This window comes from Crotalus tigris, unplaced genomic scaffold (assembly GCF_016545835.1).
Source record: "Crotalus tigris isolate CLP2741 ecotype Arizona unplaced genomic scaffold, ASM1654583v1 scf7180000024438.1716836, whole genome shotgun sequence".
NCBI classification, from domain to species: Eukaryota; Metazoa; Chordata; class Lepidosauria; order Squamata; family Viperidae; genus Crotalus; species Crotalus tigris.
The window spans coordinates 707,407-723,005 of NW_024100607.1; the positions used below are offsets into that span (position 1 = coordinate 707,407).

General features: G+C 37.5%; 1 protein-coding gene across 3 annotated transcripts in view; it reads right to left on the bottom strand.

Moving 5' to 3' along the window:
• Positions 1-408: 408 nt before the first annotated feature.
• CCDC138 (coiled-coil domain containing 138) overlaps positions 409-15,599 on the bottom strand; it is a 37,952-nt gene continuing 22,761 nt past the window's right edge. For all 3 annotated transcript variants that reach the window (XM_039331804.1, XM_039331802.1, XM_039331803.1), the window contains 3 exons: positions 8,623-8,799; positions 2,688-2,826; positions 409-2,024 (listed from right to left, as the gene is read on the bottom strand). In XM_039331804.1, coding sequence (XP_039187738.1) covers positions 1,853-2,024; positions 2,688-2,826; positions 8,623-8,799 — 488 coding nt within the window. In that variant the 3' untranslated portion in view covers positions 409-1,852. The remainder of the gene's footprint in view (positions 2,025-2,687; positions 2,827-8,622; positions 8,800-15,599) is intronic.

Here is a 15,599-nt window from a genome sequence, read left to right on the forward strand (position 1 = left end):
CATCATCTGTAAGGCTTGTTCTCTTGGTTATCTGCTTTTGATTGCCTACATGTGCCCAGAGAGCCATTTTGGTCAACATCTTCTGCCATTTTGCTGACTCCACCATTTCTTTGTAGCCTCCTGAAAAAGCTGCTGTGCGGGTTGGGGTATTTCTATGGAACCAAATGTGATAAAAGGATATGAACAGAATAAGGCTTCAATCAAGATCCATCTCCTGTCCATTTTTTCCCAGCAAGCAGCTTCAGGATCCTCAGAAAGTTCCATGAATAGAGGAAGCCCTTCCTATTTCTGGAAGGAACAATTTAAGTTCAATCCAATATATAAAATTAACAACAGGCTGCAATCCAAAAAAGTCAAGTAGCTCAAAGAACATCTTTTTTCAAAGAATAACACTACCAATATAAATGATTATTTTAAATTGTTACTTTATTACATTAAAATGATGCATAAGGACATTTCGGAGTGCTCACTATAACATGACAATAAAAAAAATAAACATACATAAAGGATAAAATAAATCTTTTTGTGAACCTTGTAAGACCCAGCATACTGTACGGAAAATATCAGACAAAACAAATTAATGTCTGTCAAGATTGAGTTCAATAACTGGCCCTTTTGTAACATAAAGAAATCAGAAAAAGTTTTAAGTGTTCTGTTCAATAATGATTCAGATTCTCTGGAATGCATTATAGCAAGGCACAGAATCTCTTTAAAGCAGCTGTGTCTTTAATGTGCCTTCTTAAAGCAATTGCATGTTCTCAAGTTCTTTAAAGATATACTGTAGTTACCTTAAATATTTGTGCTTTGAAGGATTTGTTTCAAATAATTTTCAAAATCTGTACATTTCTATTATTGCATAACTTGAAATCACCTGAACAAAGAAGGCTTTTCTTTGGATATCTCACATAACAACAGTTTTCAGGTACTCCACATTCAGGATTGGGGCATTTCTAACACTGGCAAAAAAGTTCTTGGAAACTCAGCTAAGAATCAATGCTTTCTTTTGATAAGCCAATACCAAACTTTTCAGCTACTAATAGCCTCCACAAAGCAGCTGAACATATATTTAATGAAAGGACATACCATTGACCTCAGTAGTTATACAATATCTTCTCAATGAATTGCTGGAATGTAAGTGCTAGGAAATCTGATTCTGTCAATTATCACTAAAAATGAGCATCTCTAAAGAATATCCAGTTGCCCAGATAAAAAAATATTACTAATCTTTCTGACCTGTCCTAGTGATCAACCTGCAATCATCAGATATCCAATTCCATTCTTCTGGCTCCTGTTGACTTTCAAAATTTTGCGCCATGATTTTTTTCATGGTTTCTAAACAAAATCGTATGCATTAAACTTCTGGGAAACTCTGCAATGAACATATTTTATCCCTTAGCTGCTCCCCAAATGAACCAAGAAAATGGGCTGAAATATGGCCCCATCATTGTATTACTACACATGATGCAAACATTGTAGAAGGGGAAAAAAAATCAAAGTCTGTTTTCTGCCTACAAAAAGACTACCTGCCCTGTCCTAGTGGACGCAAGATTACTTATGCAAAATGATACTATATGATATCCAATATGATACTATTCAGCTTTGGTGTCATTGATCTCATTGCAAGAACAGTGTATTGTGGGGTGCTGTCTTTTGGGCTGAAGACCAGTGTAAAACAAGTACAGGTAAGCAATCCAGCATTATAAAACAGACAATTTCCATTAAAGCAATTCTAACTGATGTATTCTGAAGACTGGTACAACTGAGACACCTACGGAGGCAATTTCCATTCCACATTTTGTTAATTCATATAACATAAACAAGCCACTGGAAACGTTTTATAAAATGCAGCCTACTAGTCACTTGCATTTTGGCTACTTTCAATGGGGTTGTTTTTTATTAAACCCAAATTAAAGAGAATTGAGTTAAGGTTAATGCACAAAAACGTGTGATCTGGATGTGCTGTCCTCAATAGTTCTTGAATCATCAGATGGAGAGTAAACAGCTCAAACATCTTCTTATTACTCCTGCAATATATTTTGAAAAATATGCAATTAAAGAAGTCACTTCAGAAGTTCAGTTAACATTTGATTCTGAAATTTCAACTTTCCAAACTGAAATAAACAGTATTTGCTGTATTCATACATACTTTATATGGTTATTTTTAATAATAATTTATTAAATGTATATAAATGCCCAGCAATTCTGGATTTTTGTTTTTACAATCTCTAAAATAAAGGCTGCACACAGGATATCATAGGCTGCACACAGGATATCTCTTTTAAATAAAATGACTCTCAGTCACAATACAATGATATCTGCAATATATGGCACTGGTACTCATTACTGCAGAAAAGGGAGTGCAAAAAGAATAGGCACAAACGAGTTAGAAAAGTCTTCAAAAGCTAGTTTTTATATATTTTATTACTAAGTTATGCTTAGATTACATTACTGATCTTTACCCACCATCCATCTCTCACTACCACCAATCTATGTCTTTCCTTAGTGTTTGTGATTGGGTCTGCCCTATTTTATTTGGTTGACTCTTGTCTAGTTCAGCTATTGCATCCATATCTTTTTTATTAGTTTTCTCATGAATCTCCCAAGCTATGGAAATCCTGGGTTGCCCTGATTCCAACAAACACATAATATCAATCCTGAGAAAAATATTTTGAGGTTGGAAAGCTCACTTGATTTTTGAAAGTTTTTGAAGCAGAATGCTGAGTTTCTCCAGGAGCTGAATATCAAGATTAAAACTGCGAAGCAGCACTGAACACGTCCGGAAAAAGAGTTCATTACTACAAGCTTCCAGAAAGCGATTCAAATACCCTGCAAAATAAGGTGCTCAGCAATCATGATTGGTGTGTATAATTGTAAAGCATGTTATATCCAAACGCTTTAAACCTGGGTTTCAACAATCGATCAAACTTTCTAAGTTCAAATTTCAGCAGATATTACAAAACTGATGTTGTATGGTAATAGCTGGTGTTGATTCAAGTTTTCGCTTGAAAAATCATCAGAATCCATTCCAGAGGAATTTCAATTCTGAAAGAGCAAATCTCTCGTGCCCATCACTCATACATACAATCATTTGGGGGGGGGGGGGATAATGTTATAGCATCTGTAAATTCTACAATTCTTTTCAAGCTTTGTGGTCCTTAATGAATATCGGAAAATATACTCTTGCTCCAAGTCTTTGAAAGAACAATGGTATAGTAACTATACTTTTAATCCCCGTCCTTTAAAGGGGTGGTTTCTTAGAATATTTCACCAATATCTTGACTTGTCCAGCTCCACTTTGCTATGTAGATTTTGATATTGGAGCTGAAGAAGAAGAGGCATGAAGAAGTCCCCATCCACGTGCCTCACTTTTGACTTTGGAACATTGACCCACTGTTCTGATCAGCAGCTCACCAGGACACATTTTACAAACCTGGTCAATGATAATTCATGAAAATCTTAATCCTAAAGATTTAAAAAAAAACATTTTATATTAATCTGTGCATGTGAAACATACAAAAGCTGGAATGCCACAGCTTTCTTAATAGTGGGAAAAACAGCTATCTTGTTTAGCATATTTCTGGGTTACAACTGCTTTCTTTAACACAGTGCCTGCCTCTTTCCATCAAACAAGCACAGAGGTGGTCTATCTAAATCAGTGGTTCTCAACCTGTGGGACGGGACCCCATTTGGGTTCGAACGACCATTTCACGGGGGTCGCCAAACAACGCAGTCTGCAATTTCCCCCCCCCCTTTTCCTTAGCTGTGCTACTCCCTTTTATTCTATTGGCTTTTGAAAGCCAATAGAATAGACTCTCTTGAATAGAATCTAATTCTATTGGCTTTCAAAAGCCAATAGGAATTGTCCAGGCTGTCTCTGCCCTGCTGAGCCCGCCAAAAGTCCCATTCTGCAAACGGTACTGCACCAGTTGAGTAGTCCTCGACTTACGACCGGTTGAGTAGTCCTCGACTTATGACCAGTTGGGGGTCGCAGCATTAAAAAGGTTGAGAACCAGTGATCTAAATGTTTGCAGGACTTTGTTTTGTTGAATTTCTGATATGTATTAAGTGGAAGCTCATTTTAGTCCTGTGATTTCCCAATAGTATAAATAAGGCAAAAATACCAGAAACATCAGTGTTTGCATATTTTTTGACACCATCATCAATACGGTGGTATCTTTGCAACATTATTTTTAATGAAGGAAGATTTCATTTCTTAAAGAACTAGCTGATATTTTTCTCTTCGTTTCCATTTCCCCTCTTAAGCAGCTTGCAACTATCAAATTTATTAATGCTACAACAATATATTTATGTCCTGCCTTTGTAAGCAAAATGCTGAAAAAAAATTGAATGCAAAAACAACATCTTATGAATGCATAAGAGAAAAAGAAAGGTTTTTGGCATTAAAAGTAGGAGTAATATTATAACCCTATTTATTTATATGCCACTCATATGGACAATAGTAGGTGGCTCATAATATACCCAGTAAAACACTCCAATCAATAAACATTTTAAATATTAGCATGCAAAAGTCACAATGCCTAATGAGTTTATAAAGTGCTTTAAAGATTTCCTATCAATGCAATCAGTGGTTTCAATCTGAGTGTAGATTTTCAAAGGAAACATCTACAGTCTAATTACATATATACTAAATATTGGATGTGAAAGTATGATTCTTATCCTGCTTGTTTCCTTTGCTTCTGCTCTACTATATAAGGTTAAGAATATCTCCTCGATTATTATTTTTGCCCCAATTAAAAGGATATTGCTTATTCATAATTAGACTCTTTGCCTATTCAGTCTAGACACTTCTGCTGCTCATTCTGTAGCAATAGAATGCCAATATCCAAGGTACCTTAGAGTACCTTCCAGTATTACAAGATTAAGTTAGGTCAGCAACCCATCATTACCAAGTCAGAAGGCTACAGAAATTAATTGAACATCTACAGAAATATTACAAGCAATAGAAGAAGAATCAGTAAAGGTTCAAACCCACAAATATCAACTAATTTGGGGAATGACACACAGGCCAAAAGTAAAAAACAATCAGCAAGATGGGTGGATTCAATTAAAAAAATGATGGATGCACAATTGGGAGACCTGAAGGGTGAGTTAGGGGACAGGTTATCCTGGAAAAGATCTCTCTATGTGGTCCCCAAGAATCAACATAATCAGTCAATCAAATCCATCTAAATCATGCATGTCTATGTTGTTGTTAATTGCGAAGTCGTGTCCGACCCATCGCGACCCCATGGACAACGTTCCTCCAGGTCTTCCTGTCCTCTACCATCTTCTGGAGTCCATTTAAGTTCATACCTACTGCTTCAGTGTGCATGTCTATAGTTCATTACTATTACTGAATTTTTCTAAGTTTAGCTTTGGTTTATTCATTGTTATTGCTATTTCTGAATAAAGTTGCAGAGTTCAATCAAAGTCAACAGTACTTTAATGTACTCAAGAGGTGAAATCCCAAAGCATGTGAGTTCAGACAATTCAGTTCTGTTTTGGACTATATGAAGCAGCATTACTTTAGTCATAGGCTAAGAAGAAAAAGACAATCTAACCTCTCAGAGAGAACATTACAGACAGGATGAGGAAGGAAAGTCCGGGACAGGAAACTGCTTATCCTGTATAAGCTATAAAGTATTTTTTTCTTTAACTTCAAATGCCTCAGTTTAAGATAAGTTTGCACTTGCCCTTTAAAAGAATAAAGGATGGGATGGATTAACCCTTGCAGCAGTGAACATAGCTAATAAGGAGAAATTCTTATTATACTAAAAAAACCAAGAATCCAACTCTTAGCCTTTTAAAAAAATGTGGTAAGAATATGTAGGTTCCTTTTTGAATAGATGAGAAAGAAAAAAGATGCAAAGAGAATGAAATGATTTCCACCGAATTTCATTTACCCCAACCTTTCCTACTAAGATTTAGAATAGAAAGTCAAGTTGTAGCAAACCTTAAGAAATAAAAGTATCACAGAACTTCTTATTCTGAGAAATTTTAACACAAGTTTTATTCTCAATTGTCCCTCCACAAAACAAACACACAAGCAAGCTTTGAGATAGCTCCAGTACTTCTCTTCTGAATAGGATATTTAAATTGCAAGGGTAAAAATCAAGTCGTAGGGACAATTTTGTGGAATGAAAGAGCGCAAGGCCAACTCTTCCCTATACGCACCTTTTCTTCTATTTTCTTCTGCAATTTTACTTAATTATCTTGTGTTTAATAATTTCACACATGCTACTACTTAATGCCAAAATCTGGTAATACATAAAGCAGATCCTCTGTGGTAGAAGCTTAACAAAATGCTAAATTCAAAACTACCACATGGTATTTTTGTGCAACTGAAATAAAAGAAACATAGTCCCGACAATATATTAATTGTCAAAACAGCTCTCTTAACACTAGGAGGCTAAAGATAAAAAAGACAGTTATTTCCTGGTTAAGATAAAACAGCATAATTACTCTAGGCCAGGGGTAGGCAACCCAAAACACTCAAAGAACCACTTGGACCCGTTTCCCACCAAAAACAAAACACTGGGAGCCACAAAACCCTTTGGATATCTAAAATGAAGATAACACTGCATATATCCTTTTTTACCTTTATTATATATATATATATATATATATATATATATATATATATATATATTATATATATATATATATATATATATTATATATATATATATATATAAGGATATATGCAATGTTATCTTCATTTTAGATGTCAAAAGGGTCTCTCTCTCTCTCTGTTCCTCCCTCCCTCCCTCTGCCTCCCTCTCCCTCTTTCTGCCCTTGGTCTGCCAGTCCTCTTCCCCAATCAGTGTGTGTGTGTGTGAGAGAGAGAGAGAGAGAGAAGGAGGGAGGGAAGGAAGGAAAGAAGGAAGAAAAGGAAGAAGAAAGGCAGGAAGAATAAGGAAAGGAAGGAAGGAGCCAGGAGGTGTCCACAGTGGTAGGCAACCTTGGCTCTTTTATGACTCATGGACTTCAACTCCCAGAATAAAAGAGCCAAGGTTGCCTACCTTGCCTGGGCTAAGCAAACCCACCTGACGCAGAAACCCCCACCCAAATCACCGGGGGCTCCCTGCGCTACCAGTCCCTGCACTGCAAAGCCTGTGGATGGTGAGCCTCGCCCCCTGGGCTGATCCGTGCCGGGATTGGCCACTCCCCGAGCCCCGCCCCAATTCCTGGGCTCGGCTGTCACTTCTGTTGCTGCTGCAGTTGCTTTGTCGGGCCGAGGCAAGGCGAAGCACGGGCGGAGTGGCGGGCCAGGATGAGCGAGCTCAGGCAGCGGCTGGCCAGGGAGAGGAGGAGGAGCAGCGCGATGCTGAGGGCAAGGTAGGGACGAGCGTCTGGATGCGGCGAGGCATGTTCCGCGCAATGGCGGAATGGCGGGGGGGGGTTCAACTTAAACTCCCAGAATTCCTGAGCCAGTAGGCCACCTTGGCGCTCTCTCCCGGGGTGGGCATCTTTGCACGGCGGAGTGGCCGGGCGCTCACTCCCTTTTCCTGGCCTATGCAACTCCCCAGAGAAAAGAGCCTACTCACCTTTCTAACAGTCCGTGCAGTCTGAGGAGAGAGAAGAGGTTTGTGGGCAGTCCCACAAACCAAAGAAGTTAAGCCAATCATGTCAAACTTCACAAGTTTTTTTTGTGAAAAGTTTGAATTCATTGGTTGAACTTTTTTAGTCCCTTTTTTTTTTGAAATGCATATGGACTGGGAGCCGCAGGAGACGGCTGAAAGAGCTGCATGCGGCTCCGGAGTCGCAGGTTGCTGACCTATGCTCTAAGCAGAAACTGTGGGATGAATCCTTAACAGTGATTTATCTCAGTAGAAAATCAAGCTGTCTTGTTTCTATAGGAACACCGAGTTTTTTCTTTTAATTCCACTAACTGTAAGTTTTAAATGTAGCATGATTATTCTGTTTGGCTGGAGGCACATCTGGAGATCCTACTTAATTTGATATTAAAGTATGGCCACAGAGATAGGAATGATGGTGTTCTGAATATTGGAACCAACAGTTGCAGTATAAAAGTGTTTACATGTGAAAGGTTAAAAAATTCAATCACCCAGGTATCAGTTTAAGAAGTTATTAGTTATAATTCCAATAAAAGAAACAATCCATAAACAATCTTGTACATAAACCCACAGTGTACATGTTTATTTCTAGAGAGCTTACACTTACTAAGTATTCAATAACCAATATAAATCAGAAAGAATTGAAAGGCATCTTATTACTAGAATTTGTATTTACATAAACAGGTCTATGCTGAGATCTTATTGAAAAGGTCAGCCCTACAATATTTAGTACAATATTATACTTCCATACATTACAATCTCATACAATCTCATACACAAATATCCAATGGACACAAAGCTTGAAATCCCTTCTATAAAGTATAAAGCATTCACTTTTTCAAAAAACTAGCTGCCTATCATATTGAACTACGACAGGGGAAAATACATTTTCTTTTGCAGAATTTCTCATTCTGCCTAATAAAAATAATAGTAATCCTTCCCTTGCAATAACGTATTGTGCAATTAACCCAAAAGTAAACATGGAAGGCATACAAAACGAGCTAAACAATGTAAAAAGTGCATGAAAGGAATGTTGATTACTTACTAGATTCTGTTGTCATCTGAAGTAAACTGTCAATGGCATTGGAAAGGAGGCCTTTCCTTGACATTCTTAGGTGAGTCAATATTATGGGCACAGCTTGGTAGTCCAAAAACAAGACTTTCCCTTCTTCAGTCTTCAGATCAATGCAAAGTGAATCAAAGGCTTGTGCCAAATAATCAGCTAAAAGATGCATTTGAATTTAAATATTACAGATGTACACCATTGTTTCTAGACATCCATACAGGCCATCACTAATGTGCATAAAATCCTGCACAATGTGCTATATCAAAGTTTGTAAATTATACTGCTCATTATCTATGTCAAGCAGCACCATATTAAGAAAATTGACTTGAAGCAAATTACACTCACAAAATCCTGTTATGTTTTATTAATGACAACCTCAATAGCAGTGATGACTTCTAGCAGACCCCTGGTTTCACATTTTAAGCCAACAGACTGTATGTAAAATGACTTATAATCCCAGGGAGGCATATTGGAAACTTTCGCCTATTCTGAGTCCTCTCATAAACCAGTTGGATGAAAGAAGCCTTTACAATGTGACAGACAAGGATGACATCACCGCAAACAAGCTGCTCTCTACCATCCCCAGTTTTTATTATTTTCATTTTTTAAAAAATGTGTGAACATATTTTTGAGCAAAGCTTCGGGTTGTAGCCATCACTATTTTATTTCTCTTGAAGTATTTATGGGCCTACATGGTACAAGGGGCATTGTGTAAACGATTATGATGCTAGAGAATTTGGGACAGCAGGCCAATGTTTAATTTAAAATGTCTAAAGTACAGAGCCAGGTAAGAAGTCTGGAAGGAAAATGACATAACGGACCCTTTGCTGAATGTTCCCGGTTCACAGACCATTTAAAGCAATGTTTTTTAACCATGGCAACGTGAAGATGTTTGGACTTCACTCCCAAGGTTACTGGCGAATTCTGGGAGTTGAAATCCACACATCTTCCTGTTGCAAAGCTTGAAAACGCTGCTTTAAAGTGATCGGTCCTTAGTGATCCAGAGAGAGGTGTGGTTTGGGGAGGGTCACCTTCAGGTTGTCCTTCTGCCGGAGAAAAAATGCATCAGAACAAAATTGTAGACAGTGGAGCATCAAAGATATAGATTTTGTGGATTTCTTTTTTTTATTGAAAAGTTTTACAAAAAATTACAAAATATACCCCAAACCCACCCCCCCCCACTTCCCAGAGCTGAATACAGGGTAATAAATATAATAATCATAATCTAACTAACATTAACCAACTATATAGGTAAACAAATATAATGCGCTTTAACTCTTTAACACAAAGTAAATAATTTAAGAATAAACTTAATCATATAAACAAATTAAATTCCTAATTTCTAAACAACACAATATCATAAAATTTCACTATACTAAACTATTAATAATAGTAATAATAACAATAATATTCTAAAATTTATTCATAAAATAAATGTAACTTTTTAGTCCCATATTTATTCTGAATATAATCTATCCATTTTTTCCAAACCGAAATGTATCTTTCTTGTGAATAATCCTTCAAATAAGCAGAAATCTTAGCCATTTCTGCTAAATTTGACACTTTAAGCGTTCAGCTTTTGTGGATTTCTTGTAGCATTATGGTTATGATTCTATTTTTCTCCTTTCACCTTTAACAGTGTAGGCTGCACTCTATAAACATGCAATAGTTTAAATATGTCCCAAGATTTTCTGGTTTTTGTTTCAACATGGCTGGTCCTCAGGAATGGATATAATAATGTAGAAAAAAATCAATAGATGTTTAGATGGTTGAAAAATGTGAACACTCAACTACTCATGAAATTCATATAACTATGAGTTTTTTACTGGCCACTGAAACTTATTATTGTACTGTGCTGTAACTTCAGTGAAACAAAAAACAATCTATTTGAAAACTTGCTAACATCAATCTGAATATTAAAAGAAAAAAATAGAAATAGCAGCAAAATCCTTAAAAATTTATTTTTAACAATAAATAAATAAATAAGTAAATAAATAAATTGCCATAGTGTTCAGTGTAGGTTATTAGTATGTTTAAATCAATACCCTAAAAGAGTAGATAGGTAGTAACTCTATTCATAGTAAATTTTTCACTAAAAAACTCTGGCATCTTAATGCAAGCTACATTTACTTTGGATATATTTCAAATATTGTACTATGTGTATAGGTTTTATTTTCTTGCAAGATTATATCTCAGAAACTGCAAAAACCTTACTTAGAGTGCCCCCTACTGTATTATGTCTTTACTAATTATGTATCAGTACATTTAATTTAATTTGTAATGAACACACATTTCACAATTTCATCTGAGAAAGGAATTTTGGCTTATTGTAAGGCTTTCTTTTTCCTATGATAGATTGAAGGCATCCTTCACTGCTCATTCTTGCTTTAACAGGCAGGATCATGGGGATCTTATATACATCTGTGGGAGGACTGACTCATTTCCAGTTCTGCACTTGAAAAGTAGAGAATTCCATCAGAAATATAGCCTAAGAGGAGACAGTGAAAATATTCTGATTCCCCATCCGCTAACAGACATGTCAAACACAAGGCCCGGGGGCCGGATGCAGCCCGCAAAGTGGTGTCATGTGGCCTGTGAAGCCATCCTGGAAACAGTGAGGGAACGGCCCCCGCTGTCTTGGCCCTGGCCCAGGCCTGCCAAGAGCCAATGTATAATTTTGTGGTGGCCATCTATGCTGAAACACATTCAGTCTTAGCTCTACAAGGCTGTCTGGAAACAGTGAGGAACCAGGAGAACCTTGAGCAGCAGCCTTGAGGAAGTGGAGCTGGGTTTGGTGCTGTGGGTGCTCAAGGGCCAGGCTGGGCATTTGACCTCTGCTGCCCAGGGCTCTGGCAGCCCGCACCACCATCCAGCCCCCCCTGCATGGCCTGAGAGGAACAGTGAGGCTCCTCCAGTGGACCATGCCTTGGCATTTGCCCTGGTCCCATCCCCTTCTGCCAGAGACCCTCAGATCTGTCCCACTCCTGCCCAGGCTCCCACAGGCAGCCTTGACGCGAATGATGTAGAGCTGGCCATGCCCACCCAGTAGGCCACACCCACTCCATCCATGCCTACCTAGCAGGCTGCACCCACCCTGGCCACACCCATCCGGCCCCGAGGGCAACCGCAATGCTGATGCGGCCCTCAATGAAATTGAGTTTGACACCTCTGCACTAATTATTGAATAAGCAACGTTCCCTTGACCACTCTCTCTATCTACCATAGAGAAAGGTGTCCCCAGTAAGTAACAGTCTCATTTTCCTTAAGTGAGCTATAATAAAGCATCCTGCATTAAGAGTAGGAATACTGGGTAAAGGAAGGCACTTTAGGAGGAATGGACAACCCATTGAAGGATCTTCAACTGAAACAAAAGCATCTAACTGAATAAAAAATAAACCATATGGCCAATTAGCTACCAACACATGGCTCCCAAAGAACCATCGTTGGAAAAAGTACTGAAGTTTTGGTAGGGTGTGTTGTGATATCCAATGGATCAACAGCCAGCAGAAGCTTTCAGCCATAGCAGCTCACTGAGTATTCTCTTTCAGATCAACCTAGACTGGGAAGAGGGAGCATCATGCCTCAGGTAAAGGTGGGATAGAAATCTAAAAAGCAAATAAGCCAGAACGATTCACCTATGAATGACTATTTCACTTCCAAATCTACATTTATTAAAGAAAAGAAACAAAATATGATCTGAAGATTTGTGATTCTAAGACATTAATCTGAGTTATATTTGATGCAATTGTTGAAGAGAGAACTGAGAGATTATTTAAGCATGAAGTGTAGGTTCCATAATGGAAACCTATGACTATGATCCTACAGATTTGAGGTTCCTCCAAAAAACTCTTTGGAAGAATTACAGGATTTTTTTAAAAAAACCAAACATTTCAAACAACCTTTCAAGGTAAACTAAATCAAAAAACATACACCAGAGATTTTAGGAATGCTACTTAATAACAGAAACTAGAAAGCCTATCCAAGTTTCTCTCTGCCCCCTCCCCCCCCAATACTAAATGAAATGGTGGGGTTGAATTTCTTTCTCATGTGTGCTTCAGTACTTGGACATGTTCTCTTATCTATAAGCTCCTCCTTAACCATTCTTTCAGACCTTCTCCGAGGTTATCTCTAAATTCCTTTACAATAAAGGAAATTGAGGCCACAGCTATACAGTATGTGCCAAGTATTTGGACACACCCTTTGTTCAAATCTCAATGAAAATTTTTTTTGAGGGAAAAATCTTTTACATTTATGGCAAAAAGCCCTTCTGGGAACTTTTTTTATTATTATTATTTTTTAAGCTGCCCATCTCCCCTACAAGATGACTCTGGGCGAGATAACTTCATGGATAAGCATCATGGATCCCCTTAGAAAAGCTAAGGTAATTTGGATTGTATCGAATTATAACTTAAATCCTACAGAAGGAACAATCCAATGTCCATACACATAGCTTTAAATAGTCTGCATCTGGATGAGTGAAAAACCCAGAAGTTCCTTATAGGATGAAAGGGTCCGAGGGACTTTTATGGAAAGTTGGATTATCTCTAAACCAAAGATCTCCAAGATGGAGTTACTAATAACTTCGTTTTGACAAACTTTACTGCCTCCTGACAAATTTTGTATAAACCTGACCAGAAAAAATCAGAAAAGCATAGGAAGATCCTTGGGCTTTTTCAAAATCAGGGTTTCCACTGATATTTGAAAATGGGATATGAACTCTCTGATACTGTGCTTACTAGGAGCATAGAAATATTTCAATGGGCTGATGACGTGTTTTGTGCTCTAAGGTACAAAACTGAATCACAGCACTTTTGATATGTTCTGTTGAAAAAGTTTTTGCCTTGCTCAACTCCTCCAAGAAAATGGCACACCAGATGTCTGTGAAGGCAAAAAAGTGTGGATCTGAAATAGAAAGTGAAAATCTAATGATGCTATCTCCATTATCTCTAAGAGGTTTATGTTGCACTTGGCTTCCTGTACATTTCAGATGTACAGCCCTTAGCATGGGTTGCCAAGGTTGAAGGCTGATGTTCAGTGGGCAGAAAATGTTCCATGTGGGCTCAACTGTCATATTCATTTGGAGATGTACAGCTGAAGAAGCCATCAAATTAAACACCAAGTTCAAAACCAAATTTCAATGTCATTGAAAAAATAGATTCAGCCTTGCCAACTGGATTTAAGGCTACCTAGCCATGAGGAATGCCATTGAAAGAAAGTGTAAACCAAGAGAAAGAAATCCGGAATGTACCTGAATGAAGCTGAACCTCAATAATTAGAGCAGTTCAGCTTAATTTATGCCTGCATAAGGATCAAAGAACGTTGGGCAGATATGGTCTGTTCAACACAGAATTCAGAGCTAGAACCATCTCTGTAACAGCTTGAATTTTGGCAGTATATAACTTAGACTCAAGGCAAGATCCAGTAACAGCTACCATCTTTATCTCTCAAATTCATACATATTATTTGGACTGATTGTGGGAAATTTAAGTCAGATCATTGGTACTGCTTAATCCACTGCAACTCAAGACAGAAACTTTTGACTGTGATTTATGACAGGCAAAGCAATTAGTCACAAGTTTCTCTAGGTTTAAATAGCCTAACCTGGTTTTTTTTTGCCAGAATTGAGTCAAACAGAAATTGCCTTTCTGTACAGCAAGAGACAGCTGCTAATGAAAGGGCAAGTTATACAGCTCCTTAGAGAGAAACAAACTTGGGGAAGGGGGGGGGGGGTCTCTCAGCATTAGCTTATTAAGATAGCAATACAGTTTCAATTTCTAGAATAACTTATTTTTTGAACAGTAAATCTGATTTGGAATTCAATTCCGTTTCAAAACCATTTTAGATTATAATTTGCATTTATAATTTCCAATTTGTGAGTTTTGGAGTTTATTTCTTGACATTACCATATGAACTACATATAATTTTATAGTATTGACTTAATGTATTATTCATTATCTACAGTTTCTCTTCTTCCTTTTTCTAATGATTTGCATTGTGTTAGCCAACTACTTGTAAAGTTTAATAGTTATTAGTCACATTTTGATTACTACTATAGAACATTTATTCTGCATCACTTCAAAGTACTCATTCCAAATTCATTAGCCTTAGTGATTAAAGGTTTTTTCATAAGCTTATCTTTCTCTGGTCGATGTAATTTTGAAAAAGAAATCAAACTAGTGTATCTTTGTGTATATGTGTGTGTATAAGAGATGGGGAGTCTTCGAGCTAGTGTTGATTCCTGGTGATTTCCTGGACAAACCCCTGCTGTTTTCTTGATGAGATTTTCAGAAGCGGTTTGCCATTGCTTTCTTCCTAGGGCTCATTCTATTTTTTCTGAATCAAGCAAGATTCATTTCACATCTTTCATTCCTTCATTAAACATCTTTTAGATATAATCTACAGAAGCAGACATTGTTACTGATACTGTGGCTACTAATTTCTGGTCCCATTCTTCAAAAACTCCTTTAATATTTCAAACGCTGTAGTATGTCATTTTGTAGATTCTAATCTGTAATGGAATGTGGATGACTTTGGGGAAGGAATGAAAGAGAGCTCCCTAGAAAACAATCAAGACGAGAGAGGCAGAAGACCGATGGTTTAATGATCAAAGAAAGAAATGTAGGATTGTCCTAATGCAGGTGTGTCAAACTTACAACATCATGTGATGTGTCGCGACTATCATGCTTTTTTCCCATTGCCAGCAATGGGGTGGGCGCAGTTTTGCCATGACGCATCTGGCCTGTGGGCTGGCAGTTTGACACCCCTGCCCTAATGGATCAATGGATCAAGAAATTAAAAGTGGTGGCAGGAAGTTTGTATTTTCAGACTTCAAGAGTCTTTTGATGTAGCCTCACAATAAACTAGTTAACTAGTCACACTTGGCTTTGGTTTATCTGGGACAGTTGACATAACTCTAAAAAAAATAAGGCATTTTTTTTCTTTTTGCCTGGACTTTA